General features: G+C 39.8%; 2 protein-coding genes across 5 annotated transcripts in view; both read right to left on the minus strand.

The window, feature by feature from the left end:
- Nucleotides 1-15,923, minus strand: part of LOC136679235 (protein lava lamp-like) — an 81,453-nt gene extending 65,530 nt beyond the window's left edge. For all 4 annotated transcript variants that reach the window (XM_066657651.1, XM_066657650.1, XM_066657652.1 and 1 more), the window contains exons 1-5: nt 15,810-15,923; nt 2,226-2,342; nt 1,131-1,180; nt 922-1,021; nt 392-480 (exon numbers count right to left, since the gene is read on the minus strand). In XM_066657651.1, the coding sequence (XP_066513748.1) occupies nt 392-480; nt 922-1,021; nt 1,131-1,180; nt 2,226-2,342 (356 nt within the window). In that variant the 5' untranslated portion in view covers nt 15,810-15,923. The remainder of the gene's footprint in view (nt 1-391; nt 481-921; nt 1,022-1,130; nt 1,181-2,225; nt 2,343-15,809) is intronic.
- A 1,776-nt stretch (nt 15,924-17,699) lies between these two features.
- LOC136677636 (myogenesis-regulating glycosidase-like) lies at nt 17,700-27,090 on the minus strand. The gene is made up of 3 exons (XM_066655213.1): nt 27,028-27,090; nt 21,914-22,351; nt 17,700-21,409 (listed from the first exon to the last, which is right to left on the minus strand). Exons 2-3 carry the CDS (start codon nt 22,222-22,224, stop codon nt 19,618-19,620), a joined length of 2,103 nt encoding a protein of 700 aa, XP_066511310.1. The 5' UTR covers nt 22,225-22,351; nt 27,028-27,090; the 3' UTR covers nt 17,700-19,617.
- Nucleotides 27,091-27,869: the final 779 nt, after the last annotated feature.

A 27,869-nucleotide genomic window follows, 5' to 3' on the forward strand; every position in this document is an offset into this window, starting at 1 on the left:
AATCGCAGACTTTTGTCTTTGTGGTTTATTAAAAACAGGGATAATAGTTTTTAATTTCATTGATTTCAGAGCCAAAATAAACAAAATGTGTTTAATTCTTTGAAATAAAGATATGTATTTCTATGAATATAAAACCAGGCAAAATATGTAAAATATGGCTTAAAATAAAATTTAGGACAAAAATTTAACATTACACTTTCATCCAACTAAAGTCTATTTTCCTTTTATTTTGGGCCAAAATGTTCCTTCACACTTTACCCTTGTTTACTTCAAAGACATATCTGAACTTGCATTTTGGCTTCTGTGGTAACGTGCCTGGAGGAGATAAATGGAGAGTATCATTTGCATTCAAACCACCATCCTGCACTACCAGTGCAATTCAGTAGCATACCTTAATCTCTGTGTTAGAGGATCAAGAGCTTTCTCCACATCCTGACTGCGGCAAAGCTGCGAGCTCAAGCCCTCAGAAAGTAAAATCACCTGCAAAACAGACACCATGCATTCTGAATACTTAACCACGGTTAGAGCATGAAAAACAACATAAAGTACTCCATATGTTGTGGCACTGTTTTGCTGTATGGTTTTACAGCATGCTCCACATTTGGCCAGTTTAGCAGGTTCTGTCAGTTATACTGCAATAAAATCAGAACTCATATAAAAGCTCATATGAAGCAAAACGTTTAATGAGGAACACATCAAGGACAAGGAACACTTTAAATCTATTCTTGTTTCCATAAAGAATTCAGTTGAATTATGCACAAATAAGTGTGTAAATAGTGTTATAACATTCAGATTTCAGAAAGTATCAATTATACTTTGATGGCTTGTGCTATTGATTGTAAGCTTGTGTGAACTAATAATACGAATTGGCCAGAAAACAAGGTGAATAACTGGTCAAAATGAAAAGAGGGTGCAGTGAACCTGTCTCTCCAGCTGCAACACTTGAGCCTTGAGGAGATTAATTCTCCTTTCCTCAAACTTCTCCTCCTTTGCCTCCTCCAGCAGCTGCATATACTGGCTTCTGAATAACAAGAGAAAAAGGAGGTGATATAAAAGAAATTAGTTAAAAATCAGTTTTAAAACAAAATGAAAGGTTTTGCAGATCAAGAAGGTGAAGTTCTGGCAGTTACCTTAGATCTTCATACTGCATCTTCAACTTAGCATTTTCCTTTTCTAGTTTCTGAAGCAAAGATTAAGTTCATAGACAAATGAAAAAAAATCGAAAGAATAAGGAGAAACAGTGAAGTGTAAAATATCACTAGAATGTCCATTTCACACATGCAGGGTAACTGAGAACTTTTATGGACATTACCTGGAGGAGCTGTATGTGTGAATGCGAATGTCCTTAACATAAGTACCGCACATTACCTGGATGTCATCTAATCAGAACTGTAGTACAAAATCCGGGTAATGTCAGAGTAAGCCCATGTTTGAACAGAGCCGGTAATATTCCGGAGAATTCACCTACACATGCACATGCTACACAGGTGCCTCCGAACCATGAACATGCATCTGACACACCCACACCTCATGTGTCTGACACAGAAAACATCCAGCTGTACACTTCATGTCCAGAGAATCACATCCGACACAATGAAAAAAAAAATTTTGTTTCTCTTTTCTGCTATACAAAAATAGAACAACTCAATGAACATAGGACTCATTCAAATATTCAACAGAAAATTGAAGAGCTTTATTCTTTTAAATACTTTTGCTTTTGTATTTTACGATGGTTTTACATTAAAACCTCTATGAGAGAAAAAACTGAAGAGAAATGAAGAACTGAAAAGTGCTCATTGTAAAGAATTAAAGTTATTCCAAGCATTTCTGATGCATTACTTTAAATGAATAAAGGGGTTGTATTTGTATGTAGCAAATATGGTCTTGTTCAAATCGCCACAATTATAAATAGATCAGAGTCAGTAAGTTTTTCTATAATGAAACATTCCACATCAAAGCCACTGTGAATCTCTCACTGACTCAATTATGCAGCGATTTATGAACTCACTGGAAGTCTCATTTAATGATTTATTTCATTACATTTTTGTTCCGGCAAATCTTTTCATGTTTTTAAGTAGTATTGTGTTGATATCCAGAATTGTGACAGAACTTGTGGTACTGAGTGTATCATGTATCACCATATCAATGTATCACGCCACTTGAAAGGTCAGTTCAGTAACTGTGCTTTTGAGTTATTTTTCATGCTCCAGTTGACTCTCAGTTACCTCCACAGTGACTCTGCTCCTGTGCTCCCCAGCGTCTGTGTGCAGAGAACATCTCTCCAGATCACTGCTGATGGATGACTTTCTGTCCAACAACATTTTGTCCCTGTTCAGCATCATCTGGGGGAAGTGAAGAGAGTAAGCCTCAAAATGAACATGACAGAGGAATCCAGAAAGCACTGATTGAGCGGATTTATTCTTAAATGGGGTCTCTTCAAATTTTCAACAATAAAAGTGACAATATTTACATTGTGACAATAAGGCTGCACAGAATTGTGTATCATTCTTATGATATAATTTATTTAGTATCAACCCAAATTTAGTTTGGAATGAATGGGTTGTCTGTAAGCGCTTATCCAGTTCAGGGTTGTGGTGGATCCGGAGCCTACCCGGAATCACCGGGCGCAAGGCAGGAACACACCCTGGAGTGGGGACATTCACACCTACTGACATTTTGAGTCACCAATCCAACATGTGTTTTTGGACCGTGGGAGGAAACCAGAGCACCTGTACATACCCCAGTATATGTCCCAAAGTTTTTCTGCACTGCCATCCTTTTCATTGGTAATTCATACAAAGCTGCAACTACATATTGAACACAACAAAATAAAGAGACAAGTTCTTCTAAAGTGACATCAATCGGGTTCTTCAAATTGATGGAGAATGATCCAGAAATGGTTCTTCTATTGTTAAATGCTTAACATCATAACAATAGACGAACCCTTTGTTGGTGTCATACTAAACCTTCTCTAGAAGGTGATATACAGAACCATCTTAGAAGAAGAATCTTAGAACCATAATATTTAAGAGGATACATATTAAATGTAGTAATTTCAGGTCACGTTTGCTTGTTGAGATATCATATCAGCATCAGACACTAATACTGTGGTAGGAAAACTTACATAACATTGAAGTCATTCCACTTACTGACATACATGATCTTAGGCCATGTATTAAAACAAACAAATATTTAAATAAACAAAGCAAAACTTTTAATTTATGAAAATATTGCACTATGCTTAATCTAGGTCAAGCTGTTTCATATTAATAAACACAGGGCATGTGTCTGATAAGCGAGGCTGAGCTTATCACACCCCTGGCTGCTGGCCATACCCCTGGCTGCTAGCTGTTTGAACTGAGCACAAAATGAAAGGTCGAAAACTTCACACTTAAGTTTCACACTCGATATTGATTCTGAAAACACAACATCAAAGCAAGGACCACCTAAAACTATCCTCTACTGCAACTGCCCCCTACCTGTCAATAAGGCCAAAGAGGGTCAGAGCTCCAGCTGCACCAGGAGTGACCAGGTCAATGTTTATTTTAACAAAGTCAAAGAAATTGAAAGAGGTATTCTGACACAGACAGAGAGAAAAAGACAAGAGTTATAGCAATAAGATAGAAAAGTTACAGAATTAAACAAATAAATACAGACGAAGAAATACAGAAAAAAGAAAATAAAAGGTTAAAAGACAGACAAAGAAAACGGGAGAGACAAAGAAGTGGATACTGATTTTACAAATAAATGTAAATAAAATGACAGACAGGAAGGTCAATACAGAAAGAGATACAGACAGAATGCAAAGGACAAAGAAACATGGGGGATGGGAGAGAGAATGCGCTGGACAACGATATTAATGTTAATTTATGAGCCGAACATCCTGTAATGACTTCAGCCCTTTCGACTTCCCATCCTTTAACACCCCACCAAAGGCAGACACACATGCACAGACATATATATATACACATATATATATATATATACATATATATATATACACACATATACACACACACACACACACATACACACACACAGGAGAGATGAAGAAAAAAAAGGTGGGTAAAGAAGAGAGACAGTTGGAGTGTTACCAATACTTCTCACACTCACATCTGGCCAAGGCACGCTCTGAGGTGTGGAAATATTCTGGACAGGCTTTAAGGAATAGTTTGGCAAAATTCTTATATCCCTAAATCCCAAATGTCATCTATCAGACAAGACATGATTTGCATTGGAGCTTTGAGGCTAATTTACCTAAAGGGTAATGTACTCTATACCATCCATCCATCCATCCATTATCTGTAACCGCTTATCCAATTTAGGGTCGCGTGGGGTCCAGAGCCTACCTGGAATCATCGGGCGCAAGGCGGGAATACACCCTGGAGGGGACGCCAGTCCTTCACAGGGCAACACAGACACACACACATTCACTCACACCTACGGACACTTTCGAGTCGCCAATCCACCTGCAACGTGTGTTTTTGGACTGTGGGAGGAAACCGGAGCACCCAGAGGAAACCCACGCGGACACGGGGAGAACACACCAACTCCTCACAGACAGTCAACTGGAGCTGGAATCGAACCCACAACCTCCAGGCCCCTGGAGCTGTGTGACTGCGACACTACCTGCTGCGCCACCATGCCGCCCTGTACTCTATACCATTTATGATAAAGCTTCCAGTCTAAATAATAACACACCTGCCACACTAAGTTCTTAACTGAGTTAAATGAATTACAACTCACACAGAATTTACACAGAAGTCTCATTTTAGCAGCTTTTGCAATTTATATATAGGTCCAGGTTCTTCGTACTTCGTAACAACAAGAGTGGGATGGAGCCTTTGGTTTATAGTGTTTTCGTCTCTTTAAAAAAAGTTAAAATACACTAGCGCTACTTAAAAAAAAAAACTATTTTGTGCTAAAACATAAATAATAAAAGAAGATGACACAGCATTTCTACTGGGTTCACCAAATGCCTGAAATATAAAAAAACAAATAAATACAATAAACAGCATGTGTAATAAATAAAGCAAAATGTCAATATTAACATAAACAAATTAAAAGAAATATCCCAATATAGTAGGACATTTCATTATAAAAACCTCAAACTTTCTTTACAATTTATTTTCTTTTTATCTTTAATGTGTAATTATATTTGTATGTTGTGTTCTAAACTCTTCCATATGGTGAATGACTTATACGTGAATGACTGTACCGTTTGTTTATGAAGGACAAACCAAGCTGATTGACCAGTGTATTATTGGATTTTTTCCATTCCACCTTAAATGCCACCTCTGAACAACAAGTATTTATTTTGTGTATATTTATAGATTAGCAGCAGTGCTTCACAGGGCAACACAGACACACACACATTCACTCACACACTCACACCTACGGACACTTTCGAGTCGCCAATCCACCTGCAACGTGTGTTTTTGGACTGTGGGAGGAAACCGGAGCACCCAGAGGAAACCCACGCGGACACGGGGAGAACACACCAACTCCTCACAGACAGTCACCTGGAGCTGGAATCGAACCCACAACCTCCAGGCCCCTGGAGCTGTGTGACTGCGACACTACCTGCTGCGCCACCATGCCGCCCTGTACTCTATACCATTTATGATAAAGCTTCCAGTCTAAATAATAACACACCTGCCACACTAAGTTCTTAACTGAGTTAAATGAATTACAACTCACACAGAATTTACACAGAAGTCTCATTTTAGCAGCTTTTGCAATTTATATATAGGTCCAGGTTCTTCGTACTTTCTGGGGTACTGAAAGTGGCCTCCCTAAGTAGCAGCTATGTTGGAGCTTGTGTTTTGTCTGCAGCGTGTCATACATCGGTAAAAAACAGTTCTTTTATTTTGGATTACTTCTCATTTGAATGTGTTGACAGGAAGTGAATGCTCACTCGGCCATGCAGTTTGCACACTGCTAATTGCTGTAGCATAAACTCCCATTCTTTGCAACATTAACCTCATAACTCCAATGCAAATATAATGACAGAACAGTTAGACACTGATTGAATTCTTTTAGGCTAAAAAAAATTGTAAAACATTACCAGGATATTTCTTCAATCTATGCAGGAGCTGGGAGTGTTTCTACTGAGTAGTGAGTTTACACAAGGCCTTGAGCAGGAACCGCCCTGGACGAGTTAGGGGTCAACGACTGGTTTCCTGCCACTGTGCTCACCACACCTGACCGCCAGGGGAGAGAAGCAGAGAGGCAGAGAGGCAGAAAACTATAGCACGTCGTCCAATTTGCATACGACGGAGACAATTGGGAGGAGGGAGACTGAAGGGAGCACTGAAGCTAAAAGCTGATGCAAGAGCAGGCACTCGTTGTCTGGGTTTGTTCTTGAATTCCCAGCGACTATTGTCAGAATTCACAGCATACATCCTTTTTTCAGAGGGAGGACAGCAGTTTGAATGCATGTCTGTCAGTGTAACAAGATAACACTGGCGTGCCACAGAATGGTGTTAAAAAAAGATGTGGAACTTTAGCAGTAGAATATTGTACTGCTAAAAACAGAAGACTTTAAGGAAACTTCAAGGCTTTAAGTTGGAAATTGTGTTTGTCCTGCGTCCGACACAATGCCTGGACAGGCACCTATTAGTTCTCCTGTCAAAGTAAAACGGTGGATAGTGGCTTTCCACTTTCCAGTGCTAATAAATAATATCATGAGCTCAAGTACATGTCTAAGAAAATACTTTGAATTTCATTATTTTCACAGCATCGCCATGTGACATTGTAGCTAAGAGCAGAAAGTCTGGCCTCTAAATGAACTTCATGCCTTTTGTGCACAATGCCAAACTGGTGTTTAACAACAAAGGAAATGTATGCTATAGAATAACATGCAAATACAGATAAGTGCAGTTACATTATCTAATACTGCTTAGCACTACTCAGTCACCAGTGAATGAGAATATAACACCCCTTCTCTTTTTCAAGACACTGCCAAGGTATCCTTTATCACCTCAGTGAAAAAGGAAGTCTGCTGCACGTCTCATGTAAAGGACTGGGACATTTGTTCTGTAAAGTGTCCCCGTCACTGCACTCAGGCATTGGGACCCACACAAACCACAGGGAGAGAGCCCTCTATTGGCCCAACCAACACCACTTTCAGCCTGGAGGTCTAACATCCAAGTATCTTACAGTCTCCCCAACCACCAGCATTGTGCAGCATCCACCTGGACGAAGCGATGCAGCCTATTCATGCCAGTACACTCACCACACGATCTCATAGACATGAGACATTGGAAAGTATGAAACTAACCCCAGACAGGGCACTAGTCCATTGCAGGGCATCACACTGATCCTGTCACATATGCCTTTATATTTTCAATGATTATATGTTGCTTAGAACAGACTACATTCTTTTTTTTTATTTTTGTCTTTAACAACAAGAGTGGGATGGAGCCTTTGGTTTATAGTGTTTTCGTCTCTTTAAAAAAAGTTAAAATACACTAGCGCTACTTAAAAAAAAAAAAACTATTTTGTGCTAAACATAAATAATAAAAGAAGATGACACAGCATTTCTACTGGGTTCACCAAATGCCTGAAATATAAAAAAACAAATAAATACAATAAACAGCATGTGTAATAAATAAAGCAAAATGTCAATATTAACATAAACAAATTAAAAGAAATATCCCAATATAGTAGGACATTTCATTATAAAAACCTCAAACTTTCTTTACAATTTATTTTCTTTTTATCTTTAATGTGTAATTATATTTGTATGTTGTGTTCTAAACTCTTCCATATGGTGAATGACTTATACGTGAATGACTGTACCGTTTGTTTATGAAGGACAAACCAAGCTGATTGACCAGTGTATTATTGGATTTTTTCCATTCCACCTTAAATGCCACCTCTGAACAACAAGTATTTATTTGGTGTATATTTATAGATTAGCAGCAGTGCTGCACTAAAGCTATTGAGATGTTTTTCTGCTTTTAAAAGTCTTTTTTCTGTCAACAGTCTCTAACGACTGCAGGAGATTGACTTTAGTTATAAAGTGTAGTTATAAATGACAATATAATGACTAACCCTTCGCCATCATAACTCCACAGTGCTGACAGCAGACATAAACAACTTAATAATGTAATTCAGCTTATAACCCTCGCCACGTTTATGACTTTATTATTGATAGTAGCGAGATCACTAGCTGGCTAACAACTATGGTAGCTCACTGGTTAAAATATTTCCACATATTCCTCCACTAATGCAACAGTTCTTCACTCTTTATCCACCACAAGTCAGTGTGCAGGTAGGTTGTAGGTTCAAGGGTGACTGTCTGTGAGGAGTGTGTTCTCCCTGTGTCCGTGTGGGTTTCCTCCGGGTGTTCCGGTTTTCTCCCACAAACACACATTGATTGGTGGCTCAAAAATCTCTGTAGAAGAGTGAATGTGTGTCGCCCTGTGAGGTGTGTTCCCAACTTGTAACCGATGATTCCGGGTAGGCTCCGGACCCACCGCAACCCTGAATTGGATAAGCGGTTACAGACAATGAATGAATGAAAGTCAGTGTGCAGCTGAGGTCCACCAGAATTGAATTAAACACTGTACATTTTTATTAGTTAGCTTGCTATCACTAATAATGAAGAAATCACAACCTCCTGTATATGACTGAATATTTATCTACCTTCAGTGCCCTAAAAAACAAGTACCAACTTGTTTTTAGAATTTTGGAGTCAATGTCATTCAGTTCTTATGACACACATAAATACGTTTAAATAATATTTGTCTTGACAGGCTGCCTGTGTTGTGCCTTATTTAAAAGCAGTCCCGTCTGAACACCACTTATAACTTTAATGTAAATAGTGGGAGCTATGCTGCTGTAGGCTGATAAAGGAGTGTTGGTTTTCATGACATCACAAAAACAATTAATTCAATTCATTTTCGCAGCCCAGTTTCCCCATATGTATCTAAGGGCGCAAGGTTTCCACAACAAAAGCTCTTTAACAAACTGTGCTTGGCTTTCTCCTGTCCAGAACAAAGTAGAATACAAAGACCAATTAGCGAAGAATATGGGGAAAGAGTGCCATCTAGGCAAGAAAACCGACACTACACTCTAGAGCCTGCTGCTTTTATATTAAATTAATAAAATGTATGGCATATCTTTGTCTCCACTTCCTGTTCTTTGTAAACTGCCTGACATTGTAAAGCCATAACAGGCTACAAGTGAAAAACAACAAACCGCCAAGGTATTTAGGCAAGTAGACCTGAATTGTATGCTTACATTACAAGGCAATTTCACAGATGGATCAAGAACTGAACAGCAAGGCCAGTGATACAGTACCATTACTGCATGGTGCATACTTATGCGACATTTATATGATGCCTTATTATTTGCAAGGCATGATGCAATACAAGCGCAAGGTACTGCTCAGGGATGGTTTAATACGTCTGACAAGTACATGGACACAAGAATATTCAGTAATGGATTTACAGAGCATAAAACAAAGTCAAAACATAGAAACCATTTAAAAACACAGAAAAAGCAAAAATATGATTCATTATTTCCTAAATTTCACAGATTTTTTCAATCATTTTGGATTAGTTACAGACTTAAATCTTGATTGGTTGCCTGTGATAATGTGTTGTTTTACTGGTGGGCCAAGTTAAGAATTTAAACTTTTATATTTAAAATGTAAACGCGTGTGACAGAGGGGTGCTTTGCGGTCATTGTACACACTATTCAGACAAAAATAAACAGAAGTGAATGTGAGTTTGAAAAGAAGCCATTTTGACATCCCATTATGCTTTTATACTTTTGGTGTACTCAAGTGGTCCTCTTTTAACTCATAACATTGCAAAATTGCCATGTCACCGTGTTTATTTTTGGGTGGTTCTAACAAGTGGTAGATGCATCACAGGAACAATACGTATGGACCTCTGCCAGACCGAACTAGTGCAGTGGCCACCAAAACTGCTCTCGGAGCTGTATCTTCTATCAACTCTAATAAATCATGGTACTTTCAGAGGTCTATGATTAGCTGAATGAGACGTATAAGTTTTGGGTTCGAAATAAAACCTGAAAAATGGTAGATCTCAAAGAAAAGGTTGGTACTGGTTTATTGTGCTCATGTGGTCTAAGGCTGTTCTGGTTGGTGAAATGCCATGACTCAAACTCAGGTAAGACAGAACCTGCTGTATTTTACCACTTGGGGGATGTCCTTGCGGTGAAATCGAAAATCCTCAGGTTTATGAGCATGTAATCTGGGAAACTTGCCCTAAGCGTCAAAGATGTAGGATTATTTCATCTCTGGACGTATGCTGCATTCATTACAGTACGCAGAACCAAAACGAATCCAAGAACACCACTCTTGCCCTGATATACACAGCTGCTGTCCGAGTCTAAGCTTTAAAACCCGATCATCTCAGTTGAATGGTAAGCTCTGCTTGTTTCTTTGATAAGATTACATGACCATTTGGATGTTGCTAGAGGTCTGCTAACCCCTGGCAGGAAATTAAACACAGCACTGTAATCCCTGACCAGGCAGATTTTGGGAAACACATAGCATTTTCCAAATCCTTTAATCAGCCATTCCCAATGACCGGCTGTTATCTAGCCACAGCAGCTGGGCTGAAGTTCTGCATCTCACAGCACTGCTGGAGAAGAATGCAGAAAGGATCATGCCAGTAGTCTGTAGAGGAGATGCAGGGTGGGCTTTGTAATCACCGTGTAATGAACAATAGCTGCTCTACATATGGCATCCACAGTGCAGGATCCTCTACATCCTTCTTATGGCTTTAGAGTGTGCTGGGCATTCCCAGAGCAATCTGCAAACGATTTGTAACACAGCTTAATTCGATGATCTAATACTTCTAGGACATATTGTGTGCCTCATATTGGACACTGGACATTTGGTAACTTGTACACAATTCGGGCCACGATCTGGTGGAGCATGACTTTCACACAGATACAGAGGGAGGGGAGCATCTTACGGAGGGAGAGAGAGAGAGAGAGAGAGAGAGAGAGAGAGAGAGAGAAATACAGATGCGATCAATAAAAGGATACATTAGAAGATGCCATGGGACACATTGGGCATGCGCATATGGGACAGCTGTCATTAGCCACCACAGGCCCAAGCAAGAACAGCACATTTCCTTCCTTCAACTCTGAACACAGTATAGAAACATTAAGGCCAAATTGTTCTGAAATAATACCATTCTTACCTAGAGCATGGCAAACTCAAAATGGTAATATGCCAAATACATAACTTATTCTTGAGGTGTCTTGTTAAAAATCAGAGCAAAATATTATTCTAATGTCATGGACAACAAAATAAACAGATAATAAGCATATTACTGGAAAATAAAAACTGGTCTCCAAATACAAAATGTAACTGATGGATTGTTAGGGCTTCTTTAGTTTCTTTTTCTTTCTCAAGTAAATTTTATTTCAAAATTATAGTGATGTTTCACTGACATGTAATTCGGAGAAGCCTCTGTTAATGCTACTCTGAGTTCAGCACTGCAGAAACTGCACATTGTAACTTTTCGCGTAGGCCACTGTAATTTAAGTGTGTGTGTGTGTGTTACTGTGCACTGTAAGCTGCTGTGTAATCAAATACTTATTCATTGTATGTGCAAACATAAATGGCCAACAAAGTCTGATTCTATAGCCCCGTCCACACAGATCAGTTTACTTTTAAAAACGGAAGTTTCTGTCTGCGTTTTGGCAGTCCACACGTAAACAGCGTTTGGGGTCACTGAAAATTGAAGTTTTCAAAAACGCTTTTTTGAAAAGACCGATTTTGAAAAGACCGTTGTCACCGTTCTTCTGTGGACGAAAAAGAAAACTGATATTTTCGGAAACGCTGACGTCACACAGCGTGCCTGTCTCTGGCTGAAATGCAAATACCTCCTCACTCCCTACATAGCGAAGTCCCTTAGTCAGTAAACTACAAGGTACATGCCACTAGCACTAGATTTCAGATTCCCACATATAAATAAATATACATATTGCTTTATTATAAATATTTAATGCACTATTAAAACCGAAATTCAGTCATTTCGTGACTTGCATAGTGCACTACATAGGGAGTATGGAGTGATTTGGGATTAAACCTGTTTCTCTCGTGCGCGTTATTTTGGTGTCTCTCTTTAAGATGTACTATGGCCCCCTACTGGACTGGCATGATAGCGCAGCCGTTTTCAAAAACGGAGAGGAATTTTTCACATTTTAAAAATAAACGGATGTCTTTGCTCATGAATGTCTCCATAAAACTTAAAAGAACAAAATACTGCATATCTTTAAAAAAATGACTTAAAATGAACAAAGACATATTTCTGAGCATAACGCCCACTTTTAGCTTAGCCCAAGCACAACAACCGCAGGGCTTCAGGGTTCGGATGTGCTGGATCAGCCCCCCGTCCCACAGCTTTATGAAAAGTGAACAGGGGCAGCGTTAATCCCAGTAGGAAGTCCTACAGACACGACACGTCCAGTGCCAAAGCAGCGCACTTAATTAGTGAGCAGGTTCCGGTCGGCCAGTCAAGGCCACGACCTTCCTGGGGGGAATAATGAGCCAGGCAATGTTTGGGGCCTCGAGAAGCAGCTTCGGCGCGGGAGCAGGGCGCTGATTGCTGCCTTAGACGTGCTAAACTGACAGATTCAGGTGACCGGACAGTGAACCGTACACTTGGCACAGCCCAGCTGAAATATTTGCCGCCGGAGCCGCGGTTTGGTCTAACCAAACTTGTTTTGTGTCCCTTTTTGTTTCCACTCAGAGAGGCGAGATGAGTTTCAGGGGGTTGGGGGTTAAATTGGGGGCCCCTATATAAAGGGAGTGGGTCAGAGAGCGAGAGCGAGAGAGAGGGGTCATCATTTCACATTCATTTCCACAGGCGGTGGTTTATGGGTGGGTCGGGGATAAGGGGCCAGTTGAAAAGCAAACGCAAAAGTGCATGGGCCCCCTTGGAAAAGGGGATGTTCACCGTTTGCAGCACAAGCTGAGAGAAGCTATCTAAATCTGTTGGGGAGCTGCTCTGAAATTAAATGGACTGTGAGATTGCCTTAGCTGCAGGGACTGCAGAACATTTCAAACGACGCCGCTTTGTTGTGGAGGGAATACGTGACGGGAAAAACAGGGAAAAACAGGGAAAAACAAGTGGGAGCAATTTTATTTGACTCTCGACATCAAACGAGATTTGAATAAAACCAGATATAAACCACCACTAGCCTATAGAGACGACCTTAAAAATAAATGTTCTTATTTTAAACAGGCAGTTCTTGGGAAAACTTTTAGCCAATAGAGACCTTAACACATTTAAAATTTAAAAACTTCCCCACTCTCATATTCCTCATTTTCAGATACCATATCTTTACAGAACTATAAACTAAAGGGTTATTCATAGGACTATGAGTTGTTCTTGTGTGATATCTTCCCCAGGAACCCTTTGTGGCTGCTTTACCTTTAAGAGGGGAATGGAAATTAGGATTGATATTTAGTTTTTATTTTCCATATTCAACTAACATTAATTTATATTCCACCACTTGCACAATACAGCACTCTGTTTTTTTAAAAAAAGGCTTTCTAGAAACCACAAATGTTGTTGTTTTGTCACAAACAAACTACAGTAGCACTGTGAGGGGGACCAGTATAAACAGTAGCACAGATACAGCCTGCTGACCACTGCTTTAAACAACAATTATTTGTGAGGGCCTGGTGATCACATGACGGCACGATGTCCAGGTTGTTGTTGTGGGTCAGCGCTGCCACCTGGTGGTAGCTGCTGTGAACTGTGACTATTCGGGCCTCTCTTTACTGTGGGCGGTGACCCATGCACATATTAAGCGACAGGTCAGCTGTAAAGCAGGCCCCTCTGTGAACAAGGGTGCCCCCCTGGACTAATAACTACAGTCAGATATACTCCATCCATAGCTCCATTATATCAAATTTGCTTTATCATGCTGTTGTCAGGTCAAAAATGCTACAACGTATTCTAAACAACCCTGCTGTCAAGCCCTAACTAATTTATACCAATATTGTGTGTTTGTGCAGTCTATTACACTGCAATATTGAAGGGGCTTCACTCTGCTGAACAAAAGGTTTTAATATTACACTCCACAAATGGCATCTATTTTGATTTGTATCATTTTATTAACTGCGTCTTAGAAAAGTATTGTTCTGCTTTTGTTCCAGACCTGAGAGCCTTCTCAGCACGGAGAATTATTCAAGGTTTACACTCAAACTCAGTATTAAAATACTAATGAAGATATTTCACAATGCTATCCCAGTAAACAAGGAACGTCCCTGGACGTTCAAAATAGGTCTAAAAGTAGTCTGTTCGTCAAGGACATATTTTAAACGTCAATGGACGTAAGTGGTGACCAATCGATAACGTCAGTGGACGTCCAAAACGCGTTTTATACAAGTAATTTATTTCGGGACCAATTAATAACGTCAATGGACGCCCAAAATACGTCTAATAGTCGTCTTTTCAATGTCTGTGTTTGGACGTCTTTTTCATTTTCAACCTTAAGAGAACGTTGATTAGACGGCAGTCATTACGTTATTTCAACGTTGAATCAACGGCTAAATGTTTACTGGGACACCACTAATCCTGATGTAACACTGTTTGATAAGCATACATGTATGAGACAAATTTCCAAATACTGCCTTCTTTGAAACCAATTATATATGTTTAAATAATACTCATGAAATATCATCTTTTAAAAGATATAAACATTGGTACCAGGCCCACAAAATCTACAAGTGAGAAAGTGAGACTTGCATGCACAGCCACTAAACCTAAAAGATACCACACCTCAATAACCATGCAATTCCATAAAAACTGCAGAGATTAACGGGGTATTTAATCTCTGACTAAAACTAGCATTAAATATCTCATTGGTTATATTACGTAATACTCTGTAATGCCACGTGACATCTCTTAACACAGTTTAATTGGATGTAATTTGTGAAAAATAATCTAAACTGATTTGTTCTATGTTTTGATAGAGTCATAAATATTGATACGTTTTTCTAGTCCAGTGCAGTGAGCAGCTGTCACTGTGGTCTGGGTGATAAAGGCAGGGGAAGCATGTTCTGTGTGGAATAGCTCATTAACAACATTTACAGAGCTAAATATTTTGAAATTAGAAAGGCCATATAAAATGTGCAGCCAGAATACAGAAAGGCTATTTCAGGGTTGGTCTGGCTCATCGTACTTCTGGCCAAGCCACACCACCGCTTCCCTCAGGATACAGCTGAATAAATGAGTGGAGGGTTTTCCAGCAGAACCCACAGTAACAGGCCTTGGGCAGGAGTCACACCATGTCTGGTGTGTAACAGCTGGTGAAATCTACACATAACACAAGTGACTTGTAGGCTGACAGATCCCTGATATGACCAGGTCAGGAATCACTAACAAATCAGGTAAATTCAGACAGCCAGGTATAGCCGTGATAAATGGTGCTGTGGGGGGTTCCCAGGACAGGGGTTCAGAACCACTGTAGGTAAGTGGCACACGGAAGGAGTTGGTGGGAGGTGGGTGTTGAGCGTTTATATCAAGACCTCCATGTTGTGTGAGCTCTGCTGGGCACACGGTGGCGCTAATAATCTTCACTTTAGTCTTTCCTTAGGTACTACTACCCTCGCTGTCGTGTTTATCACAGTGGAAATATTAACTTCTAACTTTGCTGAAATATGTCCAAACACACTAACTCAAAATAAAAGTGAATACTGTTTTTTAAATTGTAAAAAAAACAGCTAATTTTTATGTTACGAACAAAAGGAAACAGACCAGTCACAATTAAAATGGCATCGCTTGACTGTAAGTCATATTTACCGGGGTGAAATGATGAATAGCAGTAGGTCCTGAGCGTGAAGGAGGGTTTGACGGTTATATATGTATATGTGTGTGTGTGTGTGTGTGTAGCCGCTGCATCTCTTTGGAAACCGCCGCCACTAGTCAAACCGCCCACTCAGTTTTTCAAAATAAAAGACTGAGCTGCTGTAATAGGATATATGCTACATCAATAAGGGGGGGGGGGTGATGAGGTCACGCCCCTCGCTGCCGTTGTATGCTTAGCTGAACCTATGTGTGCTTTTAGGTCCTTTACACCTTTATTTGCTACACAAAACATGGGGATTTCTTTTTTAATTCATCCGAGAACTTACATTTACGTTTCGGCATAGCTGCTCGAGATGAGGGTAGGTACATGAGCTTTGTCTGACGTAAACAAGGACTACTGACGTGCAGACTGACCAATTAAATGTTTATAGAGAAAGTTAACGACCAATAACGGTAGCTCTACAGTCAGACCGTCCAATCAGAAGATTTTAGGCTACTTCACCACGCCCCCTTCTCACTCACGCGAACCAATCGGAGTAGGGGAGGGCGGGAATAGTTTGTGAACGAAACGCTTCTCGAAATTCTATGTAAGCTCTAGAAAAACAAAATCCTGGACGTTTGTGAAATTCCACCCGGAATTTTTTTTTAAGTCTAAAAAAGAGGACATGTCCAGGTAAAAGAGGACGTCTGGTCACCCTATCAATAAGTCGTCTAACTTTCTACAGTCACTGCCCATTCTCTAAGCTCCAGTGACAACAGAGTATTTTGAAAATCTATCATTACAGACTGACCTTCATATTTCACCATGCTGTTCAGTGTTCAGGACCACCACAGTCGGTATGACTCGGTTGGTGGATCATTCTCAGCGCTGCAGTGACACTGAGGTGGTGGTGGTTAGTGTGCTGTGTTGGTACGAGCGGATCAGACACAACAGTACTGCTGTCCACGCTGTTAGAGAACTCCTCATTGATCCAACTTGTAGATGTACAGTATGAGACAGTAGCTCGTCTTTTGCTATACGGTTTGGGTGGCCATCCTACCGCTGGCTGGATATTTTTAGTTGAACTATTCTCAGTCCAGCAGTGGCATAAGCCATTAAAATTGGCATATACATATACTTCTCTATGCTTATGCCATCAAATGTCACCTACCCTAATGGTCTGTAATTGAACCACAATGTGCCTGTTTGAGCCATGCAAACATCGGAACAAAATATAATTGAGATCATTGGTCTGCTAGGCATTTTTACACATGCCATAAAGTATGGTAGAATGTCATAAACATGGCACTAAATAGATTTATCCACTCTTTGTTTCAGGCTTTCCTGGTTGGTGTATTCCTCACAGTATTCACTCTCTTGCATTGAAACAGATCAGGACTCAGGTTTACTGGTGTCTCAAGCCAATAATCAGTACTCACACCTAGTTCTATATGATTGCTTCCATTTGGCACTGATATGAATTTAAGCAGCTTCATGCAATATGTCGGTGTTTCTCAGCCCTAGTCCTGGCACTTTGCCCTGCACATTTATTGCTTTCCCTTCTCCCAACACACCTGCCTGTTAATAAAGAAGTCCTTTCAGAGTTGCAGTGGGTGTGGTAAAGCAGGGAAACCACTAAAATGTGTAGGGCATGGTGCCTCCAGGACCAGGACACTGCAATAACAGACAAGCACAGGATTTTGTGAAAGGTTAAGTGCAATGATTTTTTTAAATGTATAATTGCGAGGTTTATGTTTTTACTTTATTTTATTTTTTAAATAGTGCATAAACAACAAGAAAAAGGCCATAAAGTGGTTCACTAAAATGTGTTATTTCAAAAAACAAAAATACATTTTTGTTACATTTTATTTATAACAACCAACTGATGTTTGTTGAAAGTACGAAACAACTTTTTTAAACATTTTAAAAATAAAACATTAAATACATGGCTTCCTTTTTTTATTTAAATGTGAAATTTGAATAATTCATGAACACACAATTTCAGAATAATTATAACAAACAAACAAAACTAAATCAGAGAAGTTCCCTTTTCTGGCCTTTTTTTGTTTCAAGCTTCAGAACCATTTGAGTATCAGCAGGAATACACATCTAACAGTTCTAATAAAAATTGAAATAAATTGTTATTATTAAATTAATATTTCTAACTCTTGTTCCAATAAAGTTAGATTTTACCAAGACTTTTTTTTAAACACACTGGAAAACAATCCCTGACCAGTGTATTGGATATGTACATCATGTTCATAGTAGCACTATCAAAACATACCAAGAAAATGGCACTATGAGCAAAGTGGCATTGTCCAAAACCTGTGGCACAGATTCAGTTAGAAAAGGCAGGAACGATTTAAAAAACATAAAAATACTAAATGGCATAGGCAGCACATATCACCATAAATTAATGTATATTTTCTATTGTGCTTTTATCTGAATACAGATACATTAAACAAATAATGCAATATATTTCAAAATTTCAGTGTCAGACTACAACATTCACATACTCTCTTAATGAGGAGACAAAGCAATAGCTGGCATTTTATTTACTTACAAACCAACAGGTCAAAATATCACTTCTTTTTAACTGTTTACCTCCCAACTTCCAAATACATTTCCAAACCAATACATAATAACACACACTGTGGGCTCTCCATAAAAATTAAGAGGTAAAAAGTTATGTCACATGATACTTTTAAATTAATTAATGAATTCATTCATTCATCTGTAACCCTTATCCAGTTCAGGGTCGCGGTGGATCCAGAGCCTACCTGGAATCATTGGGCGCAAGGTGTGAATACACCCTGGAGGGGGCACCAGTCCTTCACAGGGCAACACACACACACACACTTTTGAAATCACTATATGAAAATACATTATTAACTGAAAAAGATGCTGAGTATCAAAGTCATCTACATGCACAAAACATATATAGAAACATACTCCCAAGGCACATAGGTTTGAAAAATATTGTGCACGACAGCTTATTGCTCAAAGATAACCGCTAAATGCTCTTGTTGCACTTTTCCACTGCATGGCACCTACTCTACTTGACTTTTTTGCTTTCTAGCTGTTTGTAAAATCTCCAAGCTACAACAGAGATTCATTCATTCATTCATTCATTATCTGTAACCGCTTATCCAGTTCAGGGTCGCGGTGGGTCCAGAGCCTACCTGGAATCATTGGGCGCAAGGCGGGAATACACCCTGGAGGGGTGCCAGTCCTTCACAGGGCAACAAACAAACAAACAAACTCACTCACTCCCTCACTTCCTCCCTCCCTCCTACGGACACTTTTTGAGTCGCCAATCCACCTACCAACGTGTGTTTTTGGACTGTGGTAGAAAACCGGAGCACCCGGAGGAAACCCACGCGGACATGGGGAGAACACACCAACTCCTCACAGACAGTCACCCGGAGCAGCAATCGAACCCACAACCTCCAGGTCCCTGGAGCTGTGTGACTGCGACACTATCTGCTGCACCACCGTGCCGCCCTACAGCAGAGATCATATTTGTTTTTACCCAACTCACAACAGCAGCATGTAAAACTACACTGTCATATTTTGAAGAGGTTAATATGTTTCTTGGATTGTCTAACATATGCACGGACATAACCATGTTCAGTCTCAAAAAACAACAACACACAAATACAGGATGAGTAAACGAGTCTTAAAGATACATTGCTTTTGTTGTGGTTTACAAAGCGTGTTGGAGACCCTCGTGTTTTGCAACATTACCAGCTACATTTCCGGGAGAGCCAGTATTGTTGATACCATGCAATGGAAAAACAACACTGGTGTCTTAATCCCTTATCATCCTGACCATACAAAGTAGGCAATTTCATCCAAATCTACTGGGTAGTCAGTAAGGTAAATTGGTCCTTTATCAAAATGTTCACCTTTGTAGCTCCTCCATCTACCAGCTGGGAGGTAAATATCTCTCTCCTGTTTGCCTGGCTCAAGCACTGGTGCTACCATAAGGTCATCCCCTATGAGAAACTGGGAGTCAATTTTGTAGGCAGCTTCATCTTCTGTAGCAATCCACCAAAGAGGACGGATGATAGGATCTCCGGTGTCCAACACTTCACTGGCAAGTTCAAGAACTCGAGGAGCCACCAGGGTTTCATGAATTGCTGTGAACTTTTTGGCTATCTCAACAACCTCATCATCATAGACCCACGGAGGGATTGAGAACTCCATAGCTGGCATAAACGCTGAAAGTTCCAGCCAGCGGATGTAAAGTTCCCGATCAGGCAGTCCTTGGTGACCTTCAGTACGGTTTGGGTAAGCATTTCCTCCAATCATGTCCGGTAGAACGAACTGGTAGCCGAGAATACTTACCGTTAGCACAGTAGGGATGATAGATTTGAGTCCCAGGTCATAGCCCCAAAGTGAATCCCGGTCAACAATCCGAAAGAAGCAGGAGATATTCTGAGATTGGTAGCCTGAACGCAGTTCTGCACGGTCATTGAAGGGTATAGCCATCTCAGTATAGCGACGGGTGAACACGCTGGGATCCTGCAAGGGCATTAAGGTGCTGAATTGTTGAGGTAAATAGCTAGTCTCTCCAGCATCAAATTTAAAGGAAGCTATTCCATATTTGTTCTTCATGGTGCGAAGGTGTGAAGCATACCAGTCACGAGTTTCTGGATTGGTGTAATCCAAGATGCCTCCAATACCATTCCACCAGCGGATCAAAGCAGGTAACTCACCACTAGGTTCTCGCACAAAAAGCCCTCTCTCCACTCCGATACCAAAGTTAGTAGAGTTGTAGTTTACAAAAGGATGTGTCCACAGGGTCACTTTGAAACCATCATCCTTAAGTTTCTGAAACATCTCAGATGCATTTGGAAACTTCTCTGGATCAAACTCAAACTCCCCATAGCTGCTCGTATATCTATCATCTAACTCTAGATGACTCCAGTTGAAGCCATGTTTTTTTATCTCTGATGCATACTTCAGCAGCTTCTCCTGATTCACTGCTGTCTTGTGCAAGGCCCAGGTGGACCAAATGGGCTGTCTGAAAACAACTTCAGATGGAACTTTATTGGGTTTGTTAAAATAACGACGGACCATGTATTTATGTATGGAAGTGACATCGTACCCAACACAGACACGGTAGCTCAATTCAGCACGGAGAGGCTGTCCAAGATCTGGCTTGTAAGGGCTGTTGTCGTACCTCGCCTGAAATCTCAGAGTCTTGCTGTTATCATCCCAACCCAGATGGAAAGGGACGGAGTCATTGATTTTGATAGCTGTTGCATTGGAAGACAGCCAGTAGCGCTCCAGGATTCCTCCAAATGCTTGTGGATTCGAATAAATATCGCTTGTGATAAACGGCTTAGGTTCTTGGTTCCCAGCAAAAACAATTGGCCAATGCTGAGACCATGTTTCTGCCCCACCATACCAGTGTGAACTGTTGTAGGACATGGCATGTTCTACAGCACGGTAAGCTTCAAGTTCTTCCCAACGCACACGATAACACATCACTGTATCCTTGGGTTTCACGGTCTCAATGAAGAAATTAAGCTGTCCTGCACTGGATCGACTGCAGCTGAGTTTTCTGCCCTCCTGTGAGCAGGAATCCAAATCAAGAGAGCCTGATCTAAAATAAAGAATGAAAAAAGAATTTACAGTCTAAAACAAGCACATTGGACTTAAAGTTACACCTAGAACCAACATTTATTTCATTGTAGAATTGCATTTATTTTGTTAAGCTCTGTTTTACAGCTGTGATATTTGTAGTCATGACTAGCTGCACAGAAATATCACATACTGACAGTTTTTGTTCCTCAAAATGTATTTCTTGTTGCAAGCAGGAAAAAAAAAAACATTTTTCCAGACTTAATGCCTATTCTGAACATAAAACAAATGCACACCTTCATTTCCAAGTTATTTTCTTAAATCAGTATTGCTGATTTGTATTCAATTTGAAATATTAAATCCATGTTTCCGGTTCTTATAAAATGTTTTATTTAAATAACTACAGAAACCTTATGAACTGTGAAGTTATTAGCAAAGAAAACTCACTTATCATCGCAGTTATAGCATTCAAAAAAAAAAAAAAATAAAAAAAAATAAAAAAACAACAAAAAAAGAGTATACATACCTAAAAGCCATTTGGAACACAACAGCTCCAGCTTGGTTGTGGATGATAAAGCCATTTTTACGGAGGTCTAACAGTTCAGTCTTCAGTAAGTCTGCCTTGCTTAATGAGGCAGAGTAATAACACCAGGACGCCACAGCTGCGATGACCAACACTGCACCTATCAAGCTTGCTGCGATCATACGCCTTCCCTGTCGATCCACTCGCTTCTTCTTTGGAGGCGTGTAATGGCGCATGGCACTAAGGCCAACATCGCCAACAGTGACTGGGACAATTTGGTACATCTTTACAACCTCCTGGATACACTCTGGCATTCAATCAACAATGTAATCATCTGTATCATCTGCAGAGCAGCAGGAGTGCAAGCTTGTACTGTACATTATTGAAAGGGATTCTGCTCACTTGGCAGTTTCAGTTCCACATTTGGCCATCTGCATATACCTGGAAGATACAAAAAAGCTTATTAAGTCAGACTATATTTATACTTTTCTTTTTAAAGTTTAATAATTTATAGGAAAACAATGACATTTACCAACAGAATGCTGTAAATATTAACCAAGACTTTAAGGCTTGGAAGAATATGATGCCTTATTTCAAAGATTCAGGCAAATATTAATATTAAACAATCTTTTGCAAATAATAATAATTATACATTCAATTTATATAGCACCTTTCACAAACCCAAGGATGCTTTACAGAACATTAAGGGGAGGGGGAAAATTAATAATAATTAATATGGATGAACAGAAGATAAGAGGAAAGTTTTAAGCAGAGATTTAAAGAAAGACCGTGATGAACAGAGATGGAGAGATTGAGGCAAAATGTTCCAAAGACTAGGAGCAACTGCACTAAAGGATCTGCCACCCATGGTTGAGTGTCTGATATGAGGGACAGTAAGTTCAGTGTTGGTAGATTCAAGTGTGCGAGAGGGACGATAAGGGAGAAAGAAAGATAAAAAGGAGCCATGTAAAGCGTTAAAGGTTAGAAGAAGAATTTTATATCTTATCCAAAAATGACAGGGAGCCAGTGCAGCTGCTGGGGGCCAGGTGTAATATGTGAAGTGCACTTGGTAGACGTAAGAACTCTAGCAGCAGAGATTTGGATTTACTGGAGACGGCTTATTAATTTGAGAGGAAGGCCATAGAAAAGGGAGGTATTGATCAACATTTTAGAGTCAGTATTTCTACCGTGTTTCCCCGATAGTAAGACGCAGTGTGGGTTTTAGGGGGGTCGGCTAATGTAAGACGTACCCCGAAAGTAAGACATAGTAAACTGTACGTTGGAAAAATATAAGCCATTGTACCGGTACCTTTTGCTGCATTAACTGCGGGATGCGGACGGTTAGAGCGGGATGCGGACGGATCTGGAGCGGAACGAGCGGAGGGATGTGGAGGCCGCGGGAGCAGCAGTAATGTTGTCCGTGGTCCAACACCCAGCCTCAGTGCCCTCATGTGCAGCCGCTGGTGGCCGCTCTGATTGGCATGGCCATGGTTGTCATGGAATAAATCTGTTTCATCTTCCAGTATAACATATTTAAACTGTTCGTTCCTACCGTTTTTCATTGTTTTACATGTTATACATGGAAATACCGTCATGATACAGCTGTAACAAGATATTCTTGGCACTTGCTTTTATAAAACTGTTTTATGGTGAATACCATACTGTTCAGGTTGTTAATAAATGTTAATTTTATGGTTAAAACGAAAATCGACATTTTTTACCAATATAAGACATACCCCGAAAGTAAGACATAGTGGGACTTTTGGGGGTAAAAAGAATGTATGACACTGTCTTACTTTCGGGGAAACACGGTAAGCATCATTGTGGCGTAATTGTGCAATATTGCGCAAATGGAAAAACGCAGTTTTAGTGACAGTAAATAGAAATGTAGTTGATCATTAAAGACATGTCTGGTGTTAAGTAACAAAACCCAATTCCAGATCTAAAAATGCAGTAACAACAGAACTCTACCTTGTTCTTTCACTTGAAATTGAACAGACTAAAATAGATTTATTACCAAGTTAATAATACATATGTAGAATTTATTAAACTAATTTGGAAATTGATATCTGAAAACAAAGGCATTTACCACTGGGACACCTCTACTAAAGTTAAGATATGAATTATTGTAGGTTTGCAAGTGGAATTTTGCTCATTTTTGCTGTAAACTGTACTTAAGCTGCTCAAATGTCTGTGGTTGCTATTGTATGGTTCTCCCTTTCATGATGCACCATACATTTTCAACAGAAGACAGATCTGAACTGCAGACAGCCCAGTCAAGCACATGCACTCTGTCTACAAAGTCACTATGTTGTAACTCATGCTGAACAAGGCCTGGCATTGTGCTGCTGAAATAGACATGGAGCCCCTGGAAAAAGATGTCAGTCTGACAGCAGACTGTGTTTCTACAGTATAGGTACTGATGCACCCACATGACATCACAGATGCAGTTGCAAGAATCAAATGTTATGTTTACGAAACACAATCAAGTTATTCACTGGAAATTTTTTTCTTTGTAATTTTGTTCATTAAAAAAAAAGGCTCAAGAGAATTAACAAATCACAGATTCAGGTTTTTATTGCATTTTATAAAATGTCCAAACTTTTCAGGAAATGGGGCTGTCGATACGTTTGTAGATAAGTTTTTGAAGCTTATATTAAAGATAGCCCTGTGCAACCTGGCCCACAGTTACATCTATTTTGAGATGTTAAGTGGTCTCAAATGGCTTTTTCAACACTGCATAACATCCCTGTATTGAAGAATCCACATTGGTATGTAGGTAGCATGTCTAAACACAAGGACCACAAACAGTTAGCAAGAATGCTTATTGGGTAAACTGTGTAAATATAGTTTTTGGCCTGGAAATATTGAAAATTACAAATTTCCTTTCATTTGTGTGCACAATCTTTATAGTATTTGCATTGACCTTGGGGCATATTGAGCTTTTCCATTTCCAACACAAGCACATGATGGAAACTCATTGATTTATAGGCATCTGACACGAAATGCTCCCATGTGCAGTGGCAGTTAGTTGGCCTAGACAGTATATTATTTAGAAGAGCACAGAGACACCACTATAAGCTTGTACTTTGTACACTGTACTTTGTAATTATGAGTGTTAACTGTACAGGAGCTTGTGAATCTGTGGAAAGATTACAGGTGAGTTTGGCAGACGCCACATTTACAGACACCTTTATCATCGCATTTCTGCGAAGTCAGCACAGTAAACATTAAGTCAGCATGTTTCACAGGAGACTTTCTTTTTCACAGTAGCAACTTGCACAAACCTGCACTTGAACAAACACCACGTAAGCAAGATAAGTCATACATCTCCTGGCATAATCAAAGGTTTCAAACATCTACCGAGATTAAAATCTGACTTTGGATAGATTTGTAATTTACAGAATGTTCTAAAAGTACATTTGTTTTACTTGCTGTTAAAGGCTAAGCACCAGCTCTATGAAAGTGTCAAACAAATAAATACAGTGGAATTTGAGTTCCTAACTTGTGTTTAGTGATAGTCAGAAAACATGTTATTTCTGACTAATTCAAGGAATAAGGTTTAAAAGACCCCCCCCCCCCCCCAAACGGTGTTCGGAAACTCTAGTAGGTGTCTCGCCTGTGACGTAGATGGTGGACAACAACTCTAGAAGTCGCTCTTAATTTAATACAAAATGACGAAAAGGTTTGTTGTTTTCGGCTGCAATAATTCAATGTACAGTGGGACATCTGTGCACAAATGGCCCAAAGATCCCAAAATATCCGGAAAATTGACTAAATTTGTCAACTTTAAACGGGCACTTTGGAAAGGACCATCCCCTCCGTTATCTGTAGCTCATTTCACTGGTGCTTTTCCAACACTATGGGCATGTAAGGACACCAACGAGAGGTGTTCAAGAGCCTCTGTAACATGGAGGTAAACAGGGTAAGGACACACACTTCGCCTGATTTAGTTGGTGTTAGTTAACGTTAGCTTGACTTGGTAAACTCGGTGGCTCAGATTATACTCGGCTACGTAGCTGCATTACGGAGGTTTATAGTGTCGGATGAATTCGAGTTCGACTTCGATCACATTTACAAGAATAACGGTACCTCTAAATTTGAGTTTAGCTTATTGCTAGGCTATTGTCATGAATAATGTTGGTTATTTAGCTAGATACTGTCATAACAGTGTTTTACCGCGGCGTTGTTCAGCTGTTGTCCACCAGTGACGTCACGGCTGCGTTCAAGAATTTCCGTAGAAAACAGAACAAGATATTACCCAACATTCTTCAGTTCCTGGATGTATCCAGCTCCACTGCTGATCCTCAATGCTTCAGCTATTTTTAACCAATAACTTCACTATCAAAAAGTTCTCACGTTATCTTTTATTTTGCTGTTGTTATTTCACTGAACTAAAAATACTTGCACTTGAAAACGGATTTAGGCTCCTATACAAGCCTCTGGTCAAAAACCAAACCACATAATATTCATTTGGATTAGGACTAGCCTTAGGCTTTGGTCTGAGGTAAAGTAATGAGGCAGCTAAGAACAAGTCACGACACGGTTTTAGACGATGCTGTGCAAAGTGTTGCTGTGGAATAAAGCAGCTGTAACCACGAGAACCACCAGCATTTATCTACCTGGGTTTCCTATTGATCTAGATACATTCAGAAAACTGTCAGAAAGGTGTTCTGACAAGAAGCATAATAAAAATGAGTTAAAATCAATTACACAAAAAGGTACCATGGTCTTTGTTTGTTAATCATTAACGTTATATTAACATTCAAAGGTCCCCGTGGCTGTGGTATTTCAAGAGATACAGCTGTCGACACCTTTAGACCCCGGACTATGACCTTTGTGCTCAGAGCTATGAGAATGTAGCGGTACCGTACAAGGACAGCAAAGACTGGGTTTGACCAAAGTTTAGACACCCAGGATTATAGAAAATATACAGCTGAACGCAAACAAATAGGAGAGAGAGAACTAGTTATCCTAAGTCTAGTTCACTCGCTGTCTCAGTCGGTTTTTTTTCCTGCTCCCAGCCACTCAATCAACTATAAAGAAACGACTAGCATATTTAAAACGCGTGAGAACAGAGACACTAACTTCGAAAGAGTGAGGAACACCAGACTCACCTCTCACTTCGCCTCCTCTAAACGCCGAACTGAAGCACTCTGGGTGAACAAAGTTTGAGAATCACCACGTGACAAAACGCTGTGCCAACGTACCTTCTGTGCTGTGCCTTCTGGGAAATGTAGTCTCCTACGACAGCCTAAGGTTTCAATCACTCCTTAAATGGAAAACTGAATTGTTGCCCTCTTTTGGAAATAAAGGTTAATGATAAAATTGTTCGAAAATGATTACGTAAAATCAATTATTTGACTATCACAGAAAACCCCACATACACTATAAGAGGAGTCAAAGGAAAAAATATTAAGTACAATTTAAACATAGGCCAGGGAGACGAATGAACTTAAAGCACACAGTTGGATTTCATGTACTTGCAGTTTGCATAGTGATTCTATCCTAATATTTAGTCATTTTTACTTTTCTGAAATCTTCCAAAACGTTCTTCTGGAAAACAAGAAGCTCTTCCCATAGGGTGGCAGCATCCTACCATTAACCAGTTTAACTAGGGTGACCAGATCTGAGATGCAGAAAAAGAGGACGGTGGGGTGATGAGCTCTCGCCTCTCGTTGTATGCTTAGCTGAACCTATGTGTGCTTTTAGGTCCTTTATACCTTTATTTGCTACACAAAACATGGGGATTTCTTTTTTAATTCATCCGAGAACTTACATTTACGTTTCGGCATAGCTGCTCGAGATGAGGGTGGGTACATGAGCTTTGCCTGACGTAAACAAGGACTACTGACATGCAGACTGACCAATTAAATGTTTACAGAGAAGGTCATCAACCAATAACGGTAGCTCTACAGTCAGACCGTCCAATCAGAAGATTTTAGGCTACTTCACCACT

Source organism: Hoplias malabaricus, chromosome Y (assembly GCF_029633855.1).
Source record: "Hoplias malabaricus isolate fHopMal1 chromosome Y, fHopMal1.hap1, whole genome shotgun sequence".
Classification (NCBI taxonomy): domain Eukaryota; kingdom Metazoa; phylum Chordata; class Actinopteri; order Characiformes; family Erythrinidae; genus Hoplias; species Hoplias malabaricus.